The 26,636-nt window shown below is 39.6% G+C and overlaps 1 protein-coding gene across 3 annotated transcripts in view; it reads left to right on the top strand.

Moving 5' to 3' along the window:
• The window catches only part of MICU2 (mitochondrial calcium uptake 2), a 151,512-nt gene that overhangs the window by 60,391 nt on the left and 64,485 nt on the right, over positions 1-26,636 (top strand). For all 3 annotated transcript variants that reach the window (XR_007888407.1, XM_051608363.1, XM_051608362.1), the window contains exon 2: positions 22,731-22,878. Coding sequence is in view for 2 of the 3 variants with exons in the window: in XM_051608363.1 (XP_051464323.1) it covers positions 22,731-22,878 (148 nt within the window). In the remaining variant the exon portion in view is untranslated. The remainder of the gene's footprint in view (positions 1-22,730; positions 22,879-26,636) is intronic.

Genomic DNA, 26,636 nt, shown 5'->3' with positions numbered 1-26,636 from the left:
ATAAGAGACGATACAGTTACAGGAGTGTTAGATTCCATCTGGAATACTGTATATAGAATTGGTCACTGTGCCACACAAGGAAGATACTGTCTGGGAAACTGTACAGAAGCAGTAACAAAGATAAATATTTCATGTGTAAATTTTGGGAAAGATGATCTAGTAAAATGGATACATATATACTTTTCTCTGTATGAGATAAAAAATTAGGAGTAATCTTAAAAATGGGGAGATAGAAATGGACAACTTAGCATAGAAAGAGTTCTGGAATAAATTATTTTAGAAAGCCCTTTGGTATACAGAATATACATAAATTCTGTAGACTTCATGAAGTGAATTAAAGGGAATGACAAACAGTGATAAATCTGTGATTGCGTTTTTAAATTTGAAGTCAGGCACATTAATTTGTTTTCCTTTCCCTCCCTTCTTCAAGGTTGTGACTTGGATAACCATAGTTTCAGACTTATTACAGCTTGTAACTGGGAGGGTAGCACACAGTTTGTATCTATTAATTATGCTTCCATGTCTGTTAAAACTGTTGCTAAGGACATCGAGGAGCACCAGAATTCTTCATGCTGTGTATTAGGAATAATGTGTTCATTCTGCCTGTGCTTTTCTGTATTTCAGAGTACTGCAACTGGAATTTAAGGCTGACTGTTAGTCATTTTAGGAGAATTTTGCATTTACACAGTATTCCATAGGTTTGGAAATTTATTTTAAAGTGTTTGCTGTTTTGTCCACCTTGGTTCTTCCGTTTAAAAAAAAATGAAGGCAAGAAAGCCAAGCATATTAAAGAATATGGCATTCAGGGTAAGTGTAAGTGGTAAAGTTCTAGTTAAGATGAGAAAATATGCTAAAGCAATTACAGTTTTAAGTAATAAAACCCCTGTTTTTTTAAAGATTCAGCGCTTGGCTGGGTGAGATACTTAGGTCTTTGTTTTGGTCTTTTTAAAAATGCATATCTAGCTGTTGCAGGAGCAGTAAGACAGCATGTGAATAATGTAAGGGTAAGTCCATAGAGTTCAGTTCTGTGGAGAAAACTGTTCCGCAGATTTGAACTTAACTGTCTGCAGCTTTGGATCTAAGCCAAGTGCAGTGGGTCACTGGATTGATGTTTGAGAAAGCAATTTGTCAAACTTGGTGTAAATTGTTAACTCCTCCTGGGAACCTTTTCCATTTTGTTACCCTGCTTTGAAAATTTTGGAGTTATTTGGTCCCAGCTCTCTGTTGTCACACGGCTGCAGCAATGAGGACAATTCTACAATACTCTGAGTTCAGTGTGCTGGGGTCATTTCTCTCTCAAGACTTCTGTGAAGGTACACAGTAGAGCTTAGCACTCAGTCTTTGATGTTGGGAATCTACATTTTAGGTAGACAGGAGACTGGAATAGACTACCTCAGAGGCAAGCACCCAAATTCCAAGGGGATGGAGAAATTTAGAAGGGGAGTTATCAAGCACAAGAGCTGTGTAGGTAGCAAAATGAAACCAGTGTGAATGGCAGTAGTGCTTCTGCTGTTACCTCTGGATGATAATTTAATGCAAGTTGGAAGGTAGCCTCTCATTAGATCAAGTTGCAGAGTCTTGTATCATATTTCTGTGAAAGGCATCTGATCCTTTCTTCCCAGCTCCAGTTGACTTCAAGACCAAAGAGCCTGCTGGACTTGTACTGCTGAAATGTAGCATTATGTGTGCACATGTTAAAGGAATCAGAGTCACAGAATCAGAGAACTGTCATGGTTGGAAAGGACCTCTAAGATCACAGTCCAACCATCAACACAAGCTCAGTTACTAAAGCATGCCCTGAAGTGCCACTTCTGCATGTTTCTTTAATATCTCCAGGGATCATGACCCAACCACCTCCCTGGGCAGGCTGTTTCAGTTCCTGACCACTCTTTCAGTATAGAAATTTTTCCTAATATCCAGTCGAAACCTCCCCTGCCGCAACTTCAGGCCGTTTCCTCTGGTCCTATCATTAATCCACTTGTGAGAAGAGGCCAACACCCACCTCACTAAACCTCCTTTCAGGTTGCTGTTAAAGGGTGATGAGGTTTTCCCTCAGCCTCCTATTCTTCAGACTAAACAAACCCAGTTCACTCAGCCACTCCTCCTATGACTTGTTCTGCAGACCCTTTACCAGCTTGGAAGCTCTCCTCTGGACATGCTCCAATACCTCAATGTCCTCCTTATAGTGAGGAGCCCAGAACTGAACACAGTACTTGAGGTGCAGCCTCACCAAGGAGATCTTGTAAGGTCGTGGAGCTGCTTCATTTCACAGCTCTATGCAAGTCCTGTGGGTCTAGGACAACCCTCCAGCACCAACTCCATGTGGGACATTTCACTGTGGACAACTTGCTGCTGGGACAACTCTCCTCTGGACATCTTTACACCAGGACAGCCCTCTGCAGGGACCACTCTCCATGGATCAGCAGATGGCACAGGGCCGTGCTACTCCTCATCTTCTGATCTGCTGATAATTGTCCCTGTGAAGGGCTGTCCCAGTGTAGAGGTGTCCCAGTGTAGAGGTGTCTGGGAAAGAGCGAGTTGGCTTCAGTGGTGAATTGTCCTGCAGAGAGTCAGTGGTGGAGAGTTCTCCCTTCCTGAGTCCTGTCATGTGTCAGCAAGAATCTTAGCAGCTGCTGTTCTGATGACTGGGGTGTGACAGTGCCTCTGCACTCATCTCAGCTGGGATGCAGTGGCATAGGCACAGGCATGGATTTGCTGCTGGCAGCATGTAGAAACAGGACTTGAGGGACTTCAGAAATCAAATAACTACCTTGCTATCTGCAGTATGAAGGCCTCTCTTCAGCATTTCCTCACAGATCATGGTTTCTATACATACTTATTACTTTCAGTTTTATTTCCCTTTCTGTTTTCATCATATGAGTCACTAATGAAAATATTGATTAAACAGGGTTTAGGGCATTTATATGATGACTCCTAAACTGCCAGTGTTCTCCAAGTCCTTAAAAGATAACCCAAATATATTGCCTTTCTCTATTTAATGATGGCACAGACAGGCTTTATGTATGTCATGAAGAAGGTTTGTTGTGGTGTTGTCACCTGGATAATTAGCCAGGTGTCTCTTTTGCAGTAAAAAGCTGATTTTGCCTTTCCCATAGGCTAAGCAGTTTGCTTCCCAAAGTTGTTTCTCTGCCACATGAGAAATCTGCTTTTAGTCATCTGTGGGACAACAGGACAGAGCCTTTTGTTAAATTTGTCAAAAGGAATGCAGTCCTGCCAGTCTGCCCACCCCCCTTCAGGGGACTGCTTTGCAAAAGACAGCAGCCTAAATCACTGTGATTCTTACCTCTGGTAAGGAGTAGGGGCAGAAGGAATAGACCAGTGCATTAGCCAAAGCTATTGGCCAAAGTAAAACTTTGGTGTCTGGCTTGTGCATCTCAACTGCAAACTTGATGACTGGCAATTAGCACAACTTCTGGAACAGGATCAAGATTCGGTGGCCTGGGGTCGCAGTGATAAGCCAAAACAATAGAAACTATGACACCTGAGAAATCTGCATCAAAAGTGACACTGGTTCTTTTCCCCTCCCCTCTCTTAATTAATAAGTAGTATGAGCGTGCAAAGGTACCAATCAAAAAACTATTTATGACCTAGTCCCATCTTGTCAATTACTGTAAAGTAGTCTTAGAATCCTGTTTCTCCAGAGGAAGAGATCAACAGCTATTCAGATGAATCGACAGGCCTGAATCCTCACTTCTTGCTCAAAAGGGGACGCCTTTTGGTATGACTTGCAGCTATGACTCTCTTGGATGTTTTTGTCTTTACTATCTTCACCTCGAATCTATGCAGCTACTGAACTTATCAACAGCTATCCAGAACTTTTTGTAACTGTTACATCAATAAATCATCTTAACTTTGCTTTTAAACTGTCCCAGTGAAAGTCCTTGTTAGGGCTCTGAGATGGGCAAAGTGCTTCAGTGAAAGTCCTTTTGGTGGGACTCTGAAGTGGCAGCTTTGCAAAGCTGTTTCAGTGAAAGTCCACTCTGGGACTCTTAAGACAGGCAAACGTTGCCCTTTTTATGCAACAGTCATCTGACCAGGAACTGTCAGCAAATTAATTTGTGAGTGGGAAAAATTTTGCAAGACAATCTTGGCAACTAGAGCATATTTACAGGAGCTACATATATAAAAATATTTGATTTTAGGATTGCGGATAAAGTTAATGTAAACCAAATTCCTAATACATTTTCCTCTTGTTGTTCAACGTGGCAACTTCTACAATACAGATTTTTAAAGACAGGTAGAATGACTTTAAAGCAGATCATTTAAAACTGTGACTTGCCAGAGGTGAAGTCAAGCCAGGCAGTGGTATGTATTTTATTTTTTTTTTAATTATTCAATATCTTTAATGGTATATAATAATGAGATAGAAAGTCAAGCATTATCTGAGAGGGAACCATCTGCAACACCTCCTGTAGGAGGCTCTACAAAAAGAGCAAATTGACTTTATTTGATTAAAAGCTAGAAACTTAAACAGAAAATTCAAGCAGCTAGGGGAGAAAAAAAGAAAGATACTTGTACACAAGGTCTTCTCTGGCTTCTGTGTGCTTGAAAGTGGGTCCTTGCTTTCAGAAGCAAGCTTGATGGCCAGGAGGCTCTGCCTCTTCCCCAAGGATGGTCTATCCAAACAGCCATATCCATGCTGTTTTGCACTTCCATGGCTATACTTTAAAACATCTCTGGCCAACACAAACTTTCTACATGAAGATTTGAGCCCTTCTGGGAATGTGTTACTCTGTTCAGGCTGTTGCAGGCAAAGTGCTGAATTAGAACTGTTTCCTTAGATAAGGTTTCCCTGATGAGTGGTTTCTGATGAACCAGGGTGTAGTCAAAGCCTTGCAGAAGTTTACTATAAAATGTTACTGTGTGAGAGATTCATACTACTTTACTCATCTACGTTTACATACCTTTAGATACTTTACTAAGGAATGTGGTCTTTAAGTCACTCTGGAATCAGAGGGAATAAGCAGTCTCCTGCTAAGGATCTCTGCAGTTTACATACCTAAAATGTGTCTTGTTATTACCACCCTTCCCAATTAGTGCTTGAATTGAGGAACAAATTCAAATCAAACACTTTGTGGAGTTCAAGATCATAGAATCATAGAATCATAGGGGTTGGAAGGGACCTCGAAAGATCATCTAGTCCAACCCCCCCACCAGAGCAGGGTCACCTAGAGTACATCACACAGGAAGGCGTCCAGGCGGGTTTTGAATGTCTCCAGAGAAGGAGACTCCACAACCTCTCTGGGCAGCCTGTTCCAGTGCTCTGTCACTCTCACAGTAAAAAATTTTTTTCTGATATTGACCTTAAACCTCCTATGCTCCAATTTGTATCCATTACTCCTTGTCCTATCATTGGTCATCACTGAAAAAAGCTTAACTCCATCTTCTTGACACTCACCCTTTACGTATTTGTAAACATTGATGAGGTCACCCCTCAGTCTCCTTTTCTCCAAACTAAAGAGACCCAGCTCCCTCAGCCTTTCCTCATAAGGGAGGTGTTCCACTCCCTTAATCATCTTTGTGGCTCTGCGCTGGACTCTTTCAAGCAGTTCCCTGTCCTTCTTGAACTGAGGGGCCCAGAACTGGACACAATACTCCAGATGCGGCCTCACCAATGCAGAATAGAGGGGGAGGAGAACCTCTCTTGACCGACTAACCACACCCTTTCTAATACACCCCAGGATGCCATTGGCCTTCTTAGCCACAAGGGCACATTGCTGGCTCATGGTCATCCTCCTGTCTACCAGGACCCCCAGATCCCTTTCACCTACACTGCTCTCCAGCAGGTCAGCCCCCAACCTGTACTGGTGCATGACATTTTTCTTCCCCAAATGCAAAACTCTACACTTGCCCTTGTTAAACTTCATCAGGTTTTTTCCCGCCCAAGTCTCCAGCCTGTCTAAGTCTCTCTGAATGGCAGCACAGCCTTCTGGTGTGTCAGCCACTCCTCCCAGCTTAGTGTCATCAGCAAACTTGCTGAGGGTACATTCTGTACCCTCATCCAGGTCGTTGATGAAGATGTTGAACAGCACCAGTCCCAGTACCGACCCCTGAGGGACTCCACTAGTCACAGGCCTCCAACTAGATTTTGCCCCATTGACTACAACTCTCTGACTTCTTCCTTTCAACCAGTTATTGATCCACCTAACTGCCTGATCATCAAACCCATACTTGATCAACTTATCTACAAGGATGCTGTGGGAGACGGTGTCAAATGCTTTACTGAAATCAAGATAGACCACATCCACCGCTCTACCATCATCTATCCACCTCGTAATTTCCTCATAGAAGGCTATGAGGTTAGTCAAACATGACTTACCCTTGGTAAAACCATGTTGACTGCTCTTGATGACCCCCATCTCCTTGATATGTCTAGAAATAGTGCCAAGGACAAGTTGTTCCATCACCTTTCCAGGGATGGAGGTGAGGCTGACTGGTCTATAGTTACCCGGGTCCTCCTTCTTGCCCTTCTTGTAGACTGGAGTGACATTTGCTATCCTCCAGTCCTCAGGCACCTCTCCTGTTACCCATGACTTACCGAAGATGATGGAGAGTGGACTAGCAATGACCTCCGCCAGCTCCCTCAGCACCCTTGGATGCATTTCATCCGGACCCATCGATTTATGGATGTCCAGATTATGCAACTGATCCCTAACCCAATCCTCATCTACCTGGGCAAACTCCTGCTTTATCTTGACTTCTACTGGGGCTATATGAAACTGGGGCTCATGGGGAAAGCCTGCAGGAGTAAAGACAGAGGCAAAGAAGGCATTCAGCACTTCTGCCTTCTTTAAATCCTCTGTCACCAGGGCTCCCACCTCATTCATCAGAGGGCCAGTATTGCCTCTGATACTGCTGAGCACAACAAAGCTTAATTCTGGGACAATGGTTTTAGATTTTAGAAGAGCTAACTTCAGCTCACTCTGGACTCCATTGGAAGGGATCCTGTGAGAAGCTTTCATGGAGGGTGAAAGGGCCAGTGTGTGCTTGCTCTAATGGCAAGGGAAGTAGGCAAAGCAAGAAACCCCCCCTTGTCTTAACTGTGAGCTTCTGGGTCTGCTCAGAACCAAAAGGAAAATGTACCAGAGGTGGAAAAGTGGAACATTCCTGGTTGGAAATTACAAGGTCATTGACAGGGTATGCAGAGGTGCAGTTAGAAAAGCAAAAACTCAGCTGGAGCTGACATCAGCCAAAGATGTCAAAAACTTCAAGAAAGGGTTCTTCAGATACATTAACCACAAGCAGAAACAGAGGAATAATATTGGCCCACTATTAAACAGGAGAGGTAAACTAGTCACCAACAATGCTGAAAAGGCAGGGCTCCTCAACAACTTTTTTTGCCTCTGTATTTACTAGTGCTGTTGGTCCTAGACCATAGGAACAGAAGTCCAGATGGATGCAGAAACCAACCTGCTGTCAGTGAAGGCAGAGTTGGTGTGTCAGGAACTTGACCAGCATAAATCAATGAGTTTGGATGCCACCCACACTAGAGTGTTGAGAGAGCTGCTGATGTCATTGCAAAGCCACCCTCCATGATCTTTGAGAAATTGTGAAGATCAGGAGACATCCCTGAAGACTACAGGAAGGCTAATGTCACCCCCATCTATAAGAAGGGTGTGAAAGAGGACTCATGAGTGCAGTTCAGACTGAGATCCACCTGGCTGGAGAGGAGCCCTGTGGAAAGGGACCTGGGGGTCTTGGTGGATAACAGGCTCAACATGAGTGAACAATGTGTTGCAGCAGCAAAGAAAGCCAACAGGATACTGGGCTACATCAACAAGGGCATCACCAGCAGATAGATATAAAGAAGTCATCATCCTGCTCTACTCTGCAGTTGTCAGACCACACCTGGAGTATTGAGTTCAGTTTAGGTCCCTGCTCTACAAATAGGATGTGGACAGGCTGGAGAGGGTCCAGAGAAGGGTCACAGGGATGATCAGGGGACTGGAGAACCTGCCATATGAGGAGAGGCTGAGCAAACTGGGTTTGTTCAGCCTTGAGAAAAGAAGGTTTCGGGGAGACCTTATTACCATGTTCCAGTACTTAAAGGGTGACTGCCAAGAAGAGGAAGATTCCCTGTTTACAAGGAGTCACATGGAAAATACAAAGGGTAATGGGAACAAGTTGCTCCTGGGTAGATTCCAATTGGACACAAGAGGTAAATGTTTAACCATGAGGACAAACATTGGAATAGTCTCCCAAGGGAAGTGGAAGATTCCCCCACATTGGACAGTTTTAAGTCTCAGCTTGACAGGGTGCTGAGCCATCTCATATTATCTATAGGGTTACCTGGAAAGGGTGGACCAGATGATCCTTGAGGTCCCTTCCAAGCTGGCATTCTATGATTCTATGATTCTGTGACTTTAAACTGTTCATCTTTAATAGTTAAATACAAGGAAACCTGTTTTTCAGCCACATTTCTTTTTGACCCATTTTATAAAGCATTGTCACTTCAGATCATTGCCAAGAGTTAGAGAAGAGTGGCATATATAATAATTAGACTCAGGTCTGAAGAGCTTCAGATGTTACTTTAGAAATTGTTTAGCAATCATAAAACTGCTCTAGCTGAATCAATGAGATCAATGAAGTGTGGGAAAATAGATCAGTTTTGAGTAAAACCATGTATAGTTTAATTTGAAATGTGCAGCTGCAGTTTTGCAGAAAACAAAATCTATAGCAAGCACAATGCTTTTATTCAGCTTAAAGTTCAAGCATTTTTTTCCAGCTATCAATTTACAGCTTAAGATAATGGATTTTGGCAGTGTGCAGAGCTATTAAGGAATGTTTATTAAAATGGATAAGAAAAGCTCTAAGAGGTGGCCTGTAAAAAGTATTTTTAAAGGACTGGCTAGTGGAATGAAGAAATAGCATTTTCTCTTAGAAGTAAAGTTTTATGTCCCTGGATAGGTCATTAATGAAAACTATTGTGGTGATATCATCTTATTATTTAGTGCAGTTTGTGAAGTGATATGGAAACTGTACTTACGAAGGTTTTTTCACCTCTAATGTGAGGCTGAAAAACGTATGTATGTTAAACATCTATCCTGGAGAGAGAAATAATCAACTGCATTTAAGTTTGCCTCAGTCACACAACTAGCATATAATTTGACATGAATTTGACATTCCCAGGGTCTATTATCCATTGTGCAATTCTTCACAATGTGTGAAACTGCATGCCAAAAGTCATTACAATTACTAAAAGTGTGCATGGACTTGAGGTGTTGGGTAAGTACCAGAAAGTGATATAACCAAGGGTTGTTAAATACATAGAAACCACATCGAGCTCAGGATGTCCCTGAGCTCAAAATAGATTTAATACAGAGAGAATATTTTTATTCCTTCCTAAGCTTTTGCTCATGGCCAGTGCTTGAATTGATGCAGACACACTGCAGTTCAACTCTAAGTGAAACATCTGACTCATTCAGATGCTCTAACCTTGCAGCCACAGACCATAAGGAGGGAGGAAAGGACATTGGATGAGGTGGGCCTTTGGTCTGACCCAGTGCAGTCATTCCTCGATTCTTCTGAGACCATCTCTGACCAAATTCAGGAAGACATTTAAATGTTTTCTGAATATTTTCGAGATAGGGCTAGATGTATGCATGAGATCGGCTCTGAACATGAGCTTAAGTCCTGCTATATTTGTGTACTTTTATTTGTTTTTCTGAATAGAAGTGCTTTTGAAACTTGTGTATCTGCTAACAGGTCAAAAAAACTGAAATAGCCCTACTGGGAACTCAAGCCTAACGAGCACTACAGGGCCTTGACTGCTAACTGTCTGCACTTAGAAGCAGGGTATTTGTGTAACTACTTTAAGTTATTTATTTATTTTTAATCATGGAATAAGCTTTATTGTCATATATATCCTCCAAAGATTTCACTATTAAAAATCTAAACATTATGGAATTAACCAAACTATTTTTATTTTAACTGACTTCCATTTCTGCTCTATTTTTCATGAGCAGTAAAATCTTAAGACATGATGGACATCCAGGCTAGCTATGGAGTTTATGTAATACTCTATGTCTTTTGCAGTAAGGGGTACCTTGGGACCCTGTCCTTCCTTGCAGATCTTCCGCAGAGTTCACCTGTCTAAATGCAGGTGTTAGCAAGGAGAGTTTGAGCTTGACTGTGACTATACCCTAGTTACACACCTAAGCAATGTGCTTTTCTCTTTCGTAGTCATTCGAAAGAAACAAGGTGTTTCCTAAGCACAGGGAGAGCAACCCTGTAATTACACCCATCTCACTACTGGCCTCAATACTATTTTTTTCCCCCTGGAGCTACTTTCATGTCTGGCAGTTGCAGAATAAATAGCATCTCCCTATTCTTGACAAATATGGGGCACCTGTGATCTTCTGACATCAAGAACCAAAAGTCTTAGATGGCCAGAGAATGAGGCAGTGGGAGGGACATGACACAACTAGTTGTATCGTCCTCTTTTTTCTTTCATCTTCATTTCAGTTACCTGGCAAATGTGGCAGACCAGCAGATGTAAGAAAATGAGAGTTTCTGACAGTTGGTCTCAAGAGGTTAGGGCTTGGTGGTATTTGCCTCAAGTTTCTCTGCAAACAGACTGTATTTATTGAAGATGTTAGTGCAAACATGTCTGGCTTTCTATTTTACATTTTAAAAAGCCAGATCTGTTGTGCAATGTGAGCTTGAGCACCAGTTAGCAGTACCTCCCTGGCTTTTTTGTGTCTTTCCAGTAAGGAGATGGTTGGGAAAACATGGCAAAGAGTGGAATAGAGAAATAAAGTTACTTGAAAGTAGTTATACTGTAAAACCTTTGGCTAGCTCTTCTCTCTCTCCAAAATTAATTCCTGTCTTAGTAATAAGCCATTTAACAGAGGCCAGAGCAGGCTTTGAAGAACTGTTTGGTGGTGTTCCTAATAGCATACTGATTGTCTTGTCATATTTTAGTATTGTAAAAAAGAAATGGCATTACTATCTCAGACAGTAGAGATAAATGCATGATATTCGTGTTTTTAAAATTAATCAAAATCTGCATTTTTATGGTGGGTCCAACTAGCCCGGTCTTTGTTTTTAACCTGTTCTGGGCTCTTTCTCTGGCAAATGGTGAATTAGCACATGAAAGTCAGTCTCTCTGAGAATTTATTGTGGAGATTTTCAGCAGTGTCTTGAATTAGTAAATATGTTTAGCATGGTAAACATTCTGTCTTCATTGGTTGTGTGAGTTATTTCCCATGTAAGTTTTAAAAGACTGTAACAAATCAGTGAAATATTCAATTTTTTACTTTGTGCATGTTGGAGTAGGTGTCCAGCTACAGATCCAGAATGAATCTAGTTTTTGTGGATGATAGTCATCAATTTGTACTTTGAAATCATTAAATTATAGTGGTGGCTAGTGAATCTTCTTCAGCAGTGCAGGAGAAAACTAACTTGCATTCCTTTTAGTTACTACTTAAACATTTACAAATAGGCAGCCTGTCTTTGAAAAATGTAGGTATGCCTGAGGTCTTAAGATGTCTGAGAAATTATTTTTTATTATGAGAAAAAAAGTTGGACAACTGTTGCATTAATTTGACTAAATCTGTGTTTTACACAATTTCAACCTTCTTGGATTACATGCTGCAGTCAAACTATTTCACAAAAGGAGTCTGAGATAAAAGATAATCTTAACAAATTTGAAGAGGAGGGGAAGAGAGAATTGCATCAGGTAGAGTTCTGGACCTCCCAAAGAAATATGTTTGTGCTAGTAGCATGGTCAGCTTCCAAGAATATGGCAGTTTTGATAAATGAAGCAACACTGATAACCACTGAAGTTTTGAATAAGAAAATCAGCAGATGCCTGATGACCTGCCTAAATGGTACTGTAACCTCTACAAAAGCCGTTTAAGGTGCAGCCAGGATGGCTGAAAACAACTTTATCTCTGGTACAGAGGAATGTAGCACAGAGAAATGGATGACCTACCAGCTACATACAGGTTTTTGCTAGATTCAGATGCTGCAAAGAAAATTGTAGTCCTGCATTATGACCTTGCAGTCTCACTGAAAGTGCAGGAGTGATGGGCTTTGAAGGGAGGATTGAGAAAACATACTTGAACTTTAATTATAGAAGGAAAGTTCAAAATTAGAGGATGGAATTTATAAACACTAGTGAAAAATGAAGGATCATCACAACTCTGCTGTAATCAGGAGAGCTGTACAGGTTTTGCACTCTGTACTCGCTCCAAGTAAATATTGGTCAGTGTTACCTTCTTCACAGTGTTTCATATTGAATTAATGTTGACTTTCAGGATAACTGTTATTGAAACTACTGAATGTAAAAGAGATCATTTTCTCTTTGCAAATAAAGTGTGTGTAAACATTTAATGGATGCAAGCTTCTGTTACCTTCTGCTGGTGCCCTTAATTTTGTCTCATCTCTTTTCTGTGGAATTTTTGTTAGAGACTGTCATCAACTGATTTAAAAAGTTCTGATCTACACAGCAATCTTCTGGAACTTTTAGGATTATTCTTAACAATTCTGGGTGTGATGCATTTTGTAGTCTATTGACAACTTAAAATATTACACAAATCTTTGAATAAATAATGGGTGCTCAGTCCAAAGTAAATATGTTTATTTGAATAAGCAGAATTCTAGATTTCTGAATTCTCATATAAAATATTTTGAATTTATTGTGACTTTTAGTTTTAGAAGAGAATGTTGATGGAAATACTTAACTAGTAAATGGCAATACCGGAATTTAGATAAAACCTTCACTGTGTTTTCTGTTTCTCTGAACAAGTAGCATAGCAGAACTGCCTTAGCTGTCTCTCTTCATCCAGTGTTCCCATGTGCAGTCTCTGTGTCAAATGAAAATGCCTTAAAGGAAAATCTCTGAATAGGTAGAAAGTTTAAAAAAATAAGCAAGACTAGGAAAAATGTGTCTGGTCATTGGAAAATATAGTGTGTTAGTTATAGTGGTGACTCCTACAAAAAACAAATCATTTGTTTAGAAGTGAAGTCAGGAGCTTTATGGAGAAATAAATATAATTTTACAACTTAATTGCAGTATAAACATTTCATGTGGTTGCAATGACTTTGTTGTTATTGTTGTATTAATCTTACAGGACATATGGATGTTTGTTACAGGCCCCTCCTGGGACCTGCTAAATCTGCTGAGCATAACTCTGAACCCTCCTCCAAAGAGCTTAACTTGCTAGCCATTTTTCATCTATGTGACTAAACCTTTAATAAATTTAAAAAAATAATAAAATGGGAATGCTTTCAAGAGATTCTGTTTTCTTATTTTACATGTTGCTAGTCTCTGATTAATTTACCACTGTGAAAGTTATATCTAATAGTGTTAGTTCACTGTATTTAAAAGTGAAGAATTTCACACTTCCCAGATTCTGTTGAATGCTTTGGGAGGCTTGGTGGTGGCAGTCTTTTACTATAGCAACCTAATCAGTTAACTCCCCATCACTTATGGCACCTTTTTAAGTACCAGGCTCTCTGGGAACTGAGAAAACATCTTGGTGTAACATAGGTAGTAATAATAATAATGGGGTTTAAAATCTGATAGACCATTTGTAGAGTGAGGAGTATATTGTCACAGGTTCAGCTAAGTATTTAGTATTTATTTGGTTTTCAATTTTGTCACTGATGCAGAAGAACCTGGAGCATATCTGGCTTTTTTTTGGCCTCTTTTTTTTAATTATTTTTTTTTAATTTGTATTTTTATTTGCTCATTTCTTTTGTCCGTTTGCATGTTTCTTTACCTTGGAAAATTTTGTTATAAAAGGGCTGGAGAAAAGCATAGAAAACATTCCCCTCCCCACAGCCACCCCAGAAAGTTTTGAGCATTTAACCCTGTGATGTTCACATTATCACAGAAGGGAGTTCTGACTCTTTTTGAAGTTTTCCTGTCTTTCCAGCAATCTGTCACATCTAGGATTCTTACATTATTCTCCTAAGAACAAATTTATTTTTGGAGTATTGCCTGCTATGTTGGGTACATACTTCTACATCAAATCTAGCTCCGTTATACTCAGCTTTTTGTCTCTAATTTTCTTTTAAACCTGTACTGCTTACTTTACCTATTAGAAAGTCATCTTCCCTTTTTGTCATCTTCACCCACTCTTCCTTTTGTACATGCATCCTCTTAGATCCTGGTGCTTAGGTCAGGCCACTACATCTAACATTAAACAGTGTGTTTTCTCCTTTAAATTCTTACTTGCTAGCAGTGAGTCCAGAATTCATTTGTCTTTTGGTTCAGAACAAAAACTGATCTAGCATTCAGCCGTCTGCTATTAAAGCAGTTAACTTTTTTTCCTGTCTGTAGAGTTGTTACAGGATCAGGTATTATGACAGTAAAAAGCTTTTAAAGCTGTAAAGCATCAGGTAAGTATACAGCAGGCAAATATACGTGCAGTTGGTATCATTTGGACTGCAAAAATTCCCAGTTTGAAGTGGCACTTCTCAGACTCCTGTATATGTAGTTCTGTGTTGAAGGACGTGCTGTTAAACTGAACCACTGTGTAATAAATGGATTATTATGTAGTTCAGAACAGTTCAAGCAGAGCGAGTATCTGAGTTACCCAAACAAAGCAAGAAACTATTTGAAGAGGGCATATGGTTTCCTTCTACAGCAGAAGCACATGCAAGAGGTAAACTATTAGCTCGAAAAGTTCTAAAGATCTGCAAGCCCAGGGTAAGCAAAAAGTTCAGATGGCTGAGGTGTGCCAAGAGACACTCCATGCATAATTTGAATGGAGAAGGGGGGAATGGAAATAAAGATACTGTGGCATTTTAGAAGCAACTAGTTAAGCTCCATGTATTGATTACACATTTGCACATAGCATCTTAAAAAATGTCTAGCTCTTCTTACCTTCAGAGATAAATGTATTCATATATTCACATTTGAACTGCACTTTCATGTGCAGTGGTTCAAAAAGATCAGTGAGAAGGAGGTACAACACATTTTTCTCTTAAATCCACTGACTGTCAACTACAATGGGAGTGTGATGAGCTTTCTGAGAAAGCTGTATGAGTGTGTTTCCAGGGCACATTGCCTTTGAGGTGTCTCTGTGGTGCCCCTGCCACTGTGTATGTATTTAGTACTTCTGCACCAGTGTGTCTGAGCAGTTTGTCAGCCTCAGTAGGGGAATGTGTAAGCAGGGTGATGTGATAACTTGCAAGTTGAGGTGTAAATGTATGGTTTGTTAAATGAACTGGTTCTCTGGCTTGTTAGAGCCTGGGCACCTTAATTCCCTTCATTGTACCCTGAGAGGGGAAATGTGTTAGTTTCTGACTTCTGTTAAAGTTTATGCTTAAAGTTGAGCTCTGCTAAGGTTTAAATTTCTAGAATTGAATAGTTTTCTCTGTTAGTTTTCTCTTTTAAACCTAATGGTTTAATTCTCCATTAGGCATGAGTTTTAGTAACAGTGAAAGATCTACTCTCTGTGCACCAGAAATAATAGGAGTGGGAGAGAAAAATTAAAACAAAAAATGTCTGGGGTTTGGATGCAAATAAACTGTTCAGCTGCTGCTTCAAACATAACTGCCACTAATTACTACTAACAGCAGAATTGTCTGAGTAGCTATTTGAAATAAAGAAGGGGAGTGGCACCTGTTACTGCACAGAAAAGGATTCAACTCATTTTGGAGTATTTATATTCGTCAGTTTTAAGAGTATCCAGACATAAGGCTATTGCATTCTCATTCTCTGCTTGTCCTTCTTTTAGCAGTCTGTTCTATTTTCATCTTTTGTTCATTTCGTATTTAGGGATTTTAAGGCTGTTGGAGCTTTTGGTAATGTAGTTGTTTATTTAGTTTCACATTTCTAAACCATCATTCAAATACTTAAAATTTATTTCCAAACAGAAATCTGTGCTTTTTTTCTCTTATTTCCTGGCTTACTTTATGTCCAGGCTTGCAGCTTGATCTGTAAGGTCAAAAAATACAATATTGTGAAAGTAATATCTATCAGTTCTCTTAGTAAGAAGATTTTGCTTCTAATCCTTTTGTCTTTATGTTGGCTTTGGTAGCTGGTGCCCTTGATTGAGACTTTACATAATACATGGCTCACATTCTTTATTGTGAAGCACCAACTACTTTTGCACATACTTACACAAGCTTTCTTAAACATTAAAATCTTGAGCTTTCTCTGAGTCACATATTTCTGTCAAATGGATTTCTTGTGACAACCCTTTTTTATCGATCAGTTGCTTCATCATACAAAACTTTGAAACCTTCAGCTCCAATCATTGTCCCAGCACACATTCAGCATGCCTGCTGGGTATGTTAACATGTGGAGCAGGCTTTGCGGTTAAGTTACATTTTCTGTTATTTTGATCATTTCAAATTGGATTGAGTTGAAATTGAGATGCAATAATGACACAAGTTAACTGCAAAGTTTTCATCAGGCTTACAGAAATTTGATACAGAGTTGCTAAATCCATCTGTAGATCTAGTGTGAATTAATGGATCCAAACCTTAGGCTCCCAGGGAGCCTGCTGGCACCAACTGGATTTTAATTATAGCAGGTAAAATGAGTGGTGCAAGTTAACTCTTCCATATTGGGGAAGAAAATAAAAAGCCTTGATCCTCTTTGCAGGAGAGGGTAAAAAAAGTTTTATAGCTAAATTTTTTTCCAAGAGAAAGTGGAATGAGTTGTATAGATGACAGAGGAAAGAAAGGCAATGAAATTATACAAAGAGGCATATAAAAGGTGCAGGCACATCAAAACGCCAAATGCTGTGCAAAGGGAGAAGAAATAAAATGATCAAAAGTGGAAGACATAATTTTAAGTTTAAGGGAGAGATGAGTGTATGTGCTTGTTTTAAGTAATTTTTGACTCATAACCAGCTGCTTCTACTTTGAGCTTCTACACAAGTCTTTACATTTTGTATGGATGCCGAATTTGCATAGCAATGTTACCAAAATCACATCACAGTGAACAGCAGCAGTAAAAAAAAGCACAGGTAGAGGTTATCAAGGTTTTATTTATGTAACACTTCATTTTTATTTAATGCATTTAAAAAAAAAAGTTCAAAGATACGATAAATATAAACTTTTTACTTGAATTGCTGTTTTTCATATAAAAAAAAATTAAAGCCAAATATTGAAGACCATTAATTCTTTATTAACATTCTAAATCAAGAGACTGATAAACAGATTTATTACATCAATCTGAAAATTAATTGTAGTGCTGCTGCCCTTAGGCATTCCTCAGTGCAGGAAGCCAAGAAAGAAACCTTAGTCTGCAGTAATGCTTAGACGCCAGTGCCTGGTCAGCTGGTGATCCCTTGCCATGTTGACTGCAGAGGAAAACGCCAGCATCCTTCTAGAGACCTTTTAATGTCATTTAATTCTAATTTACCATCAACTGTCATGGCTGTACCATGGACATTCTCAAATTGGTGTTGGAAGCTTGACATAAAACCACAAAGGCAACTAAATTCCAAGGTAAAGCTGAAACTTCATTCTTAATTCCCTTGGTTGTGCAGGAGTGCTGTGGGAACACCCAGCGTTTGAAGCCCCGGCTATACCCACACACAATAGAACAAGTTAAGGATGGAATTTCAACCCCAGCCTTAATGCAGCATAGCTCTTTGTGGTTTGATTTCTTCTTATATGGCACTGTTAAAGACAAAAATGAGCCCAGTTCAATCTGAGAGTCATTTTTAATTATGCATACAAGAATCTGCTGCAAGCAATAGTAACAGATTCTTCTCACCCACTGCCTCGCAGGAAACTTGAATTTTTGTACCCTGCTTGCTTTGAATTTGCACTGTTGGAAACTGCTGAGGTGTCAGATTACAGATACCTTAATATCTGAAGTCCGTTCTTGTTTCCTACATTATACGTGTCTTTACTTGAAACTCATTTTGCTGAATGGAATTAAAGAGGAAAACTGCTTTTTGCCCTGTACGTGCATTTTTATGAGCAAAATGAGCTTTGACAGTGTTTTTAGAAATGTCAGGAATGTCAAATCTTTTTTATCTGAAGGACTCCTTGGATGACTCAGGAAAAAGTACTTGGAAATTAGTCAGGGCTTAATTAAAGTGGGAAGGATAATGAATTGCTGAGAGCTTGTTCATCTATGCATGCTTTAAGATTGGTATTTTAAAAGAAGATGAATCTTAAGCGATTGAATCAGCATTTTCTTCAAAACTTAATTTTTATTCAGTGCTTGCTTAGGCATTTGGAATAGTGATTAGGATAGTTGCTCAGTCATTTATCCCTTTTCACAGAGAATAAGAGTTAAGTTTCTAATCTTTTTTAAAAAAATCTGTAGCTCTTTACTTCTTCCCATGTATTTCCCTCTTCTGCCAACTATCCTTGGTACATCTGGCATCCCTCCTTGCTAAAGACATGGAGATGTGTTGGTGAATGGAACAACAGTGAAGCAGGGGGTAGAGCTTTTAAAAGAGCATGTAAGCTGCTATTGTAGGCTTGTCTGTATTTTACACTTAGCCACATGACATGGCCTGTACCTGCTTCAGGATGCCCATGTCCCCTTTTCTGAGATAGCAGATCTGCTTTTGCTTAGGATTAGGAACTATCCCAAAACATAGCTTCAGGAATAACTTGATCGCTGACAATAGTAGTCCAGAAACAGTAAACAATTTGGTGGAAAGAAGTGATATAGTTAAAGCAGAGAGTTTGGTAATTATGCTCCAGGACAGTTTCTTAAATTATTATTTTGATTTGAAGAATAATCATAGTGAAGTATTAGTATGGTCATACTGTTTCTTTAGGTTATAAGAGTGGTTTTGTGTGGAGAAGGAGTGAAGAACTGAGTCAGTAGGAGGGTCACAGTTGGCAGTGTCACTAATGGAAGTGTGATGACCAAAATATAAGACGTTACTCAAAGCTTAATTAAATGTTGGCAGTATGTTTGAGGGAGAAATTAAGAAGAGTAAGATGATCATCAGTACTGAGGGCAAACATCCAGCTGCATTCAGCTTAATTAAAATTGCAAAAATAATGGTATTGACTATTTTTGTCAAATTGTAAATTATATGGCTTACACCTGAAGAGTCATCACTTTTGCAATGTCATTAGAGCTTGATTGTGAATGTCTAGTCTCTGATGCCAGACGTAGCAGGTTCAAGTCTGTAGTTGGTATTAAAACAAATTCAACAGTATTGTTGTTGGTTTTTGAAACTACTGTGAGAAAGATGGTAATGAAAAGGCCTTACATCATCATGACGTGCTATTTGAGTATATGGATACTGATGCTACCTGCCTCCCCTCTGAACAGTAAAATCTCCACATTCCTTATACACTTTCAATTCACAGCTACTGCAGCCTCTTCTCCTTTGAGTTTCCACCCTCTAGTATGTTGACCAAATTTTCAGTGTCTCATGCAATAAAATTGTGCAAATGTGTTTTGTGGGAAGGAAGGTCAACTTTTTTTGTGTGGTGTTCCATCCCTCCGTGCAGCTTCTGAACTGTCTGTCCGGACAACTAAAAAATGTCCCTGTAATTGCACTCAAGAACTGCCATTCTCATCACTTGTCATCCTAAAGATGGCAGGTCAGCTTTGTAGCTGGTATAAATTGTTTCACTGATATTGGAGTGCCATGAATTTTCAGTCTTAGGGCCACACGCCCCTCAGAAGTATTAACCAGTTACATGTGAGCAGCTGAGCTCTAGTGTAGCTCATGCTAGTGTCCAGAGGGGTCAGAGTGCTTTTAGCAGAGGCTGAGCTTCTCATGCAGTGACAGGATGTCAGGAATTTTGCAAAAGCTTTGGAAACAAAGTAGGAGGTGGCACAGCTGGTGCATTTCATTCCATAAGGTTTGTTTAGCTCATTTGAAGCTGACTTTCATAAGAAATAACCTGTGTTCCCAGGACTGTTTTGCCAATCAGGGATGCTAGTGTCACAAAACAAAAGGAGCTTGATGAGTCTGTAGTCACGCATTATTGTAATTCTGGTGGCAATATGTTCTCTACCAAATACAAGGCACTCTTCAGAGTTAATATATGAACTTATACCTATCTATTTCAGTTAAAATTGTGGATTGCTGAAATTCAGTGCTCTGATATTAGAAATAAGTTTGACTTCAGACAGAATTCAGACAAATACTGCAAGACTTAAACTTGAAAAGACAGATGGTTTAAAGATATTGTAGGATTAGATCTTTACTTCTTGTCTAAACTTTTCAAAATTGTATTTGTGTAGAAAGATGCTTTTCATTCCATAATTTTAGTTAAAGGACAACTGTGAAGCAATTTTCCTTTTTTTAAATATTTGCTGTTGGGCAAAAATTGCTCCTGTTATTATGAGAAGGAGATGATTTTAATACGAATGCTGCATGTTAATACCCAGCAACTGTGAACTATTCAGTTGTTATATGGAAAGTTTGTTCAGTCTCATTAGCTAAGCAATTATGGAGTCAATTGTCCCCCAAGAGTTTTAATAAGAGTAAAGCTAAAGTTCTCATTTTATTTAATTTAATTTTTTAAAATGTTTTCCAGAATGTACAGATCTGAAACACAGAACAGCAGCAGTGCAGCTTCTGTTCCGTAGGCCCTGGTGCATGTCCTTGCATATCAGAATGAGACTGTTTTAATTCTGATTTAGGAGTTTGTTTTTCTTCTTGTTTTTGATTCTCTTCTCTCCCTCCCCTACACCTTCACCGAAACCTGAGATTTGGCGGAAGCAAACACTCTATATCATAGAATCACAGAAACACTCCGGTTGGAAAAGACCCTTGGGATCACCGAGTCCAACCATCATCCCTACCCTACAAAGTTCTCCCCTACACCATATCCACCGACACCACATCCAAATGACCCTTAAACACATCCAGGGATGGTGACTCCACCACCTCCCTGGGCAGCCTATTCCAGTGTCTAACCACTCTTTCTGTGAAAAAATTTTTCTTAATGTCCATTCTAAACCTACCCTGTTGCAGCTTGAAGCCATTCCCTCTTGTCCTGTTGTTAATTACCTGAGAAAAGAGACCAGCACCAACCTCTCTACAAAGTCAGGTAGTTGTAGAGACTGATGAGGTCTCCCCTCAGGATCCTCTTTCTCAAACTAAACATTCCCAGCTCCTTCAAGCATTCTTCATAAGATTTATTCTCTAGGCCCTTCAGCAGCTTCGTTGCCCTCCTCTGTACTCGCTCCAGCATCAAGATACCTCTCTTGAATTGAGGTGCCCAAAACTGAATGCAGTACTCCAGGTGTGGCCTCACCAGTGCTGGGTACAGGGGGACAATCACCTCTCTACTTCTGCTGGTCACACTATTTCTAATACAGGCCAGGATGCCGTTGGCTTTCTTGGCCACCTGGCCACACTGCTGGCTCATATTCAGCTGCTTGTCAATTAGAACCCCATCTTCTTTTCTGCCAGACACTTTTCAGCCACTCTTCCCCAAGCCTGTAGCGTTGCCTGGGGTTGTTGTGGCCCAAGTGCAGGACCTGGCACTTGGCCTTGTTGAAGCCCAGACCATTAACATCAGCCCAACGAACTAATCTATCGAAGTCTCTCTGTAGACCCTCCCTGTCCTCACACAGATTAACACTCCCGCCTAGCTTGGTGTCATCTGCAAACTTATTTATGGGGATACTAAAATTAAAGGTTGGACCAGATGATTCTTGAGGTGCCTTCCAACCTGGCATTCTATGAAAATTGACTGTAACAAGGTGCTTGTACCATTCAGTGAAGTATTTTAGCAATGCTAACACAGAGGTGCGAGACATGGGATTAAATGACAAGTTGCAACCTTCTGTTTAGAATTGTAATTACGTATAGTATAATACATAATGGTAATAGTTTCTTCCCAGTTATGGCTCTAGGTTTGCCAGTTGCACCCACTGTTAGGAGATTGCCAAATCCTATGTTAATATGGTCCCAATGTGCAGTTAGAAACCTCAGCAAAGAAGAATGAGAACCAAAGACTCAAAGTTGAAATGCTCCATCCTGCTCTCTGATGTCTCAGTGTCCACTGACCTGTGTTTGTCAATGGACTGGTTATTTGCCACAGCTTGAGTTCCACCACTGTGACCTGCTTGTCACAATGTTGTCAGCTTGTATTATTTCAATCATGAGTCTCTCAATTTTTAAGCAGGGGAGAGGGGTGGAATTTTTTGATTGCTTGACTAGTTGAATCTTTGGGTTTGGTGATACTACCTCTTACTCTTTTGTCAATGTTTTTATTGCTTTTCCTGTTTTTCTAACCTCTCTGGAAGACAGGCCCATATTTGAACTAGAATGTTGTCATTCTCCCATCTTAGGAGTTGCTCCACAATTTGGTAATTAACTTCAGGAGTGGATCATTTGCCTGGATGCAGAGCACATCTCAGCCTTTGCTGAGCCAGTCACTAACCTGACAAAATACTATTCGCTATTTGGTCAGTTTCGTTTGTCGTTGAGTTAGAGAACTAAGTTTGGCTCAGCAAGAGTCAAACAAGTAGCAGAGCTGGCAAACAAAGCGGTGCGGGGCCATATGGCCAAGAGCGGGGGAGTGGGAATGAAGGCAGCCTTTGGTGACAGCAAGCCATTAATTTGGCTCGGCTGTCTTGTTAAGGAATGCTCTCAGGGAAGCCAAAAATACTTTGGATGTCATATAGGCATGTCATTCATTAATATAATGCCATTAAAGCTTTAATTCCTGGTAGTCTCTTGTTGTGCCTACCCTCAAAATATTGAGGCTAGTCAACATCGGGTATAGAATTCTTTCTAATTACAGAGTTTGTCTACAACTGCAACCATATTTCTGCATGGATTTTTTTTCTGTTTCAGAAGGAAGATGTCATTAGTGTGGAAAAGGATGAAAGACTGTTTCTTCGGAAGCATCGCTTCATGCATTTCGCATCATTGGAATATGAAGGAGAGTATTACATGACACCAAGAGACTTCTTGTTCTCCGTAGTGTTTGATCAAGTTGAACGTAAGTTGTTTTCTCATCATTGTGTTTTTGAAGGAAAAGAAACTTGCAGGTCGGCTTAAAGATGTAATTTGCAAGTCACTGGGATAAGATCCTTTATCTGACATAAATCAGCAGAAGGCAGTTTATAAATGTTGTCCATATGGATTCTCATGGGCACCACCCCCCTTTCCAGCAGTGAAGTAAGGCTGATGATTTAGAAGTCTGGTGACTTGATGATGACAGTACATCTCTGCATAATTTGCATGTCTGATCAGTATATAGGTTCCTTAATGCCACAGAATATAGTAGGACTGTCATAAAATAGTGTTCGTATCACTCCTGTTCCCATTATCTGTCTATCCACTTCACCAGCAAGTACTCTATTATCTTTTTTCTTAGAAGAGGCAGTGGTGGGAGTGACTTGAATGACTGCAATGAAGCATTAACCTCAGCTCTAGGTTTCCGTTTTTAAATCTTACACAAAACCTAATTAAGAAAATATAAAAATTATATGCACATTTTTTTAAAAGTACTTTTAAAAGCATGTTTTGTGAGGAGAAGATAGGACCAGCACACAAGTAAAAATTGCATAGGTTGTCCTCTTTTCCTCCTGGTTTTCTGGCCTTATTAACTCTGACCTATTCCATAAGCTTCTTTTGCCTTTGTATCATCTTCTGTAATTTTCTTGATACAGTACTTTTTTTAACCAATATGTTTTTTCCTCAAAAAAAAAAAAAAATCTGGCTTTTTCAGCTTTACTAATAATTTTTGGCTTTACAAAAGTTAAGATTTTCAAGTTTCAGAGAAGATTGGTCACTCAGAGGAGAAATACTTCATTAATACCTCGGCCGAGGGAAAGAGGGGGAAATTCCAACTTTAATCATTGTTTGCTGCAATCTGCACATACTGACTAGGGGAGTATACTGTCTAGCAAAAGCCATTCATAGCCTGGGATGCTCTGCCCAGCTAGCTGCCGATGTCTGGGTGACTTGGGGGCTGAGCCAGAAGTACAGAAGGGAATTCAAGGTGAGGCTTCTCATTCTCAATTCAAGAATCGTAGAGAGGCTTGAGAGATGGGGTGGAAGGAGATACTCTGATGCCAGCCTGTGGGAAACCTGTGGCAAAACTGAGTTTGCTGAGCTGCAAGTGGTCAAAGAACAGGACACAACAATCTGTAATAAAGTTTTCTTCTGTCTGCCAAAAATCTATAGGTGATAAGGACACATGGCTTCACTGCTGACACACAATTTCTAATTTTGTACAAAGCTGAATATAAATCCTTAGAAGGACTTTATGGCCTTCAGAGTTGTGGGGACTCTGAAAATAACATTTTTTTCACATATGGCTAACAGAAAGAGTTATTGCCCCTTCAAAACTTAGGTCATTAAGATAAAAACCTAGAAGGGATTTTTTCAGTTTTCCAGCCTCGAACACTGAAAAACAGTGAATACTGAAATTTTGAAGGTGTGGGTTTCAGACTGTTGTCTGTGAAAGCAAGGTTAGAGAAATAAGTGTTTTTCCATCTTAGCAGTTCATACAAATTAATTGGTTACTCCATCTATAATAGTACACGTGCAGATTTTTAATGAAGTGGTGTGTGGGTGAGACCTTTTTTTAATGCAGCCAAGTTCAGCTACTTTGCTAATATGAGCGGGAAACAGCCTTAAACAGAAAAGAAAAAACAATTGCAAGAAGAAACACATTAACAAAAAAAAATCTTTGCACTAATGCATATTTAGAATTTCAGATTGAGGTCAGGCTTACAACAGCATCACAGACAATTCATAGAGAAATGTCAATACTGGAATCTAATGCTCAAACCCATTTTCTTAACCACTATTGTGGTCGATTCCTTGGCTAGTAACAACCGGGAAAATAAGCAATTCACTTTGAGTCATGTCACTTGGGATTTTAGGTTTTCTTATAACAGCAAACAGATAAAGCATTTGTTGGCAGAGAAATATGGTGGTTTAAGTATTTTAGAGACAGTGACAGTTGTGTTTAGAAGAGTTTCCTGTGCAGAAAATAAACAGACCTATCTCAAGCATCTGTCCAAGTATGTTCAGAGGAGATGGAGATGAACTTCATAGCAAAGCAACAGTTATTTTTGGAAACTTATATAATAAAATCAATTCCCTTTCACCCTGGACAGTGGTTTTAGAAAGGAGAGCAGGCATGCCACCACTAATCCTAGAAAGTCCTTCACCTACTGGCATGTCGACATGCAATTTTAAGAGGTGATACTGCATACAAATGGTAAGTCTTATCATGCTGAAGTTAAATCTGTAATGATTTGTTTATTCTTTATGTATTATTGATTAGTCACTAGAAAAACCCAAGCCTCTAGGAAAAATTTGAAACACTCTGGCAATAACCATCCATCTTCATGTATGTTTACAAATGAATGGAGTGTGTTAATTGTTTGCAGTTCATAATAATATGGAAGACTTATCTCTCTCTGTAGGCTATTCTGAACCTTTGTTTTTGGTCTTTTTACAATAATAGGCAGGAACACAGGACCAGCCTCATGAGCAATTTAACTGTATACACCAAGACGGATTGCTGAGGCTGATCACAGCATTCTGTTACTTGATTCCTAATCAGAGATAAACAGTCCCAAAGGGGCAAAAGGCAAGCAAAAAGGAGAAGGAGAACAATTACAGGTTGAGAATAGGGGTCCTTGTCCAACAGCCTTGAGTTTTTTGCTCACTGGTAATTGTCATTGAAGAATTACTTTGAAATCTCCTGTTGATTTTTGAGCAATATTAAATTTAGAAGAAAGTAAATGTGGTGCTGTGTAAACTGGATGAGTAGTTGGGGTTTTGGTGCTAGATCAAAAGTGCTGACATTAGAAAATAATTAAATATTTTAGCTATGTCCAGATTGTCAAGTGAATTCCTGTACAGAGTTGGGTGGAATTTATTACTGAAGCAAAAATCTTAGGTGTGCCCTTTGACAAGGTTGCAAAACACGCAATAAATTATGATTTATTATAGAACACTTTCCCAGATAAGAAAACAGATGAAGTGTAGTGAAAATGTATCAACTGTCATCTGGCCCAAATGATCTTGAACCCTGCTTGATAGACCTTAGTTCAGTAGTTCTGCTCATTTGTTTCCTGGTGCATGGGTTTCTCTATTACTCATTTGCTTTAAGGTAGGCCAAAAATTGTGAAATCTTGGCATTTCTATTGATAAATCACACCTGCAAAGTTATTTACTGTCAAAGTGATGATGAAGAAAAATATTTACAGCCTTGCCATCTAAGGAGAATGAGCTGATAACAACTGCAGTTTCCTGACAGACTTATTTTGTTTTGCATACTGACAAAGCAAAGAGCTTTATAAAGGACAAAAGGCACCGTCCGAGAAAAATGTGCTTGCTTTTTGGTGCAGTGTTTCAGACTGGATTATGTTTTTAAATATTTGCCTACTTCTTTTAGTTATTTTGAGGAAGGAAACAGCCACTTTTTTGTAAACAGTGGCGAAGAGAGAATGAGATGTGGTAACTTGGCACAGCATTTGTGCCAATGCAAAACACCACAATTAACACAGCGCATACGAAATGCACTGCTGGGATCTTTGGAATCATGGCTGCATGCCATGTAATCTCATGTTAAAACAGTATTGCCACAGGTATGTGTGGCAAACCATTGCAAAGCCAGCAAGTTCTTCTGTGGGATGTTCATGTAAGCTGTAATATCTGATTCAATGATAATTCAGTGGGAAGGTGTTCTTTGTTACTGTCCTTATTGTGATGTAAAAACTTCTCATTGTTTAG

This window comes from Apus apus, chromosome 1, assembly GCF_020740795.1.
Source record: "Apus apus isolate bApuApu2 chromosome 1, bApuApu2.pri.cur, whole genome shotgun sequence".
NCBI classification, from domain to species: Eukaryota; Metazoa; Chordata; class Aves; order Apodiformes; family Apodidae; genus Apus; species Apus apus.
Note: the sequence above shows the minus strand (reverse complement) of the source record. Positions and strands in the feature narration are given on the sequence as shown.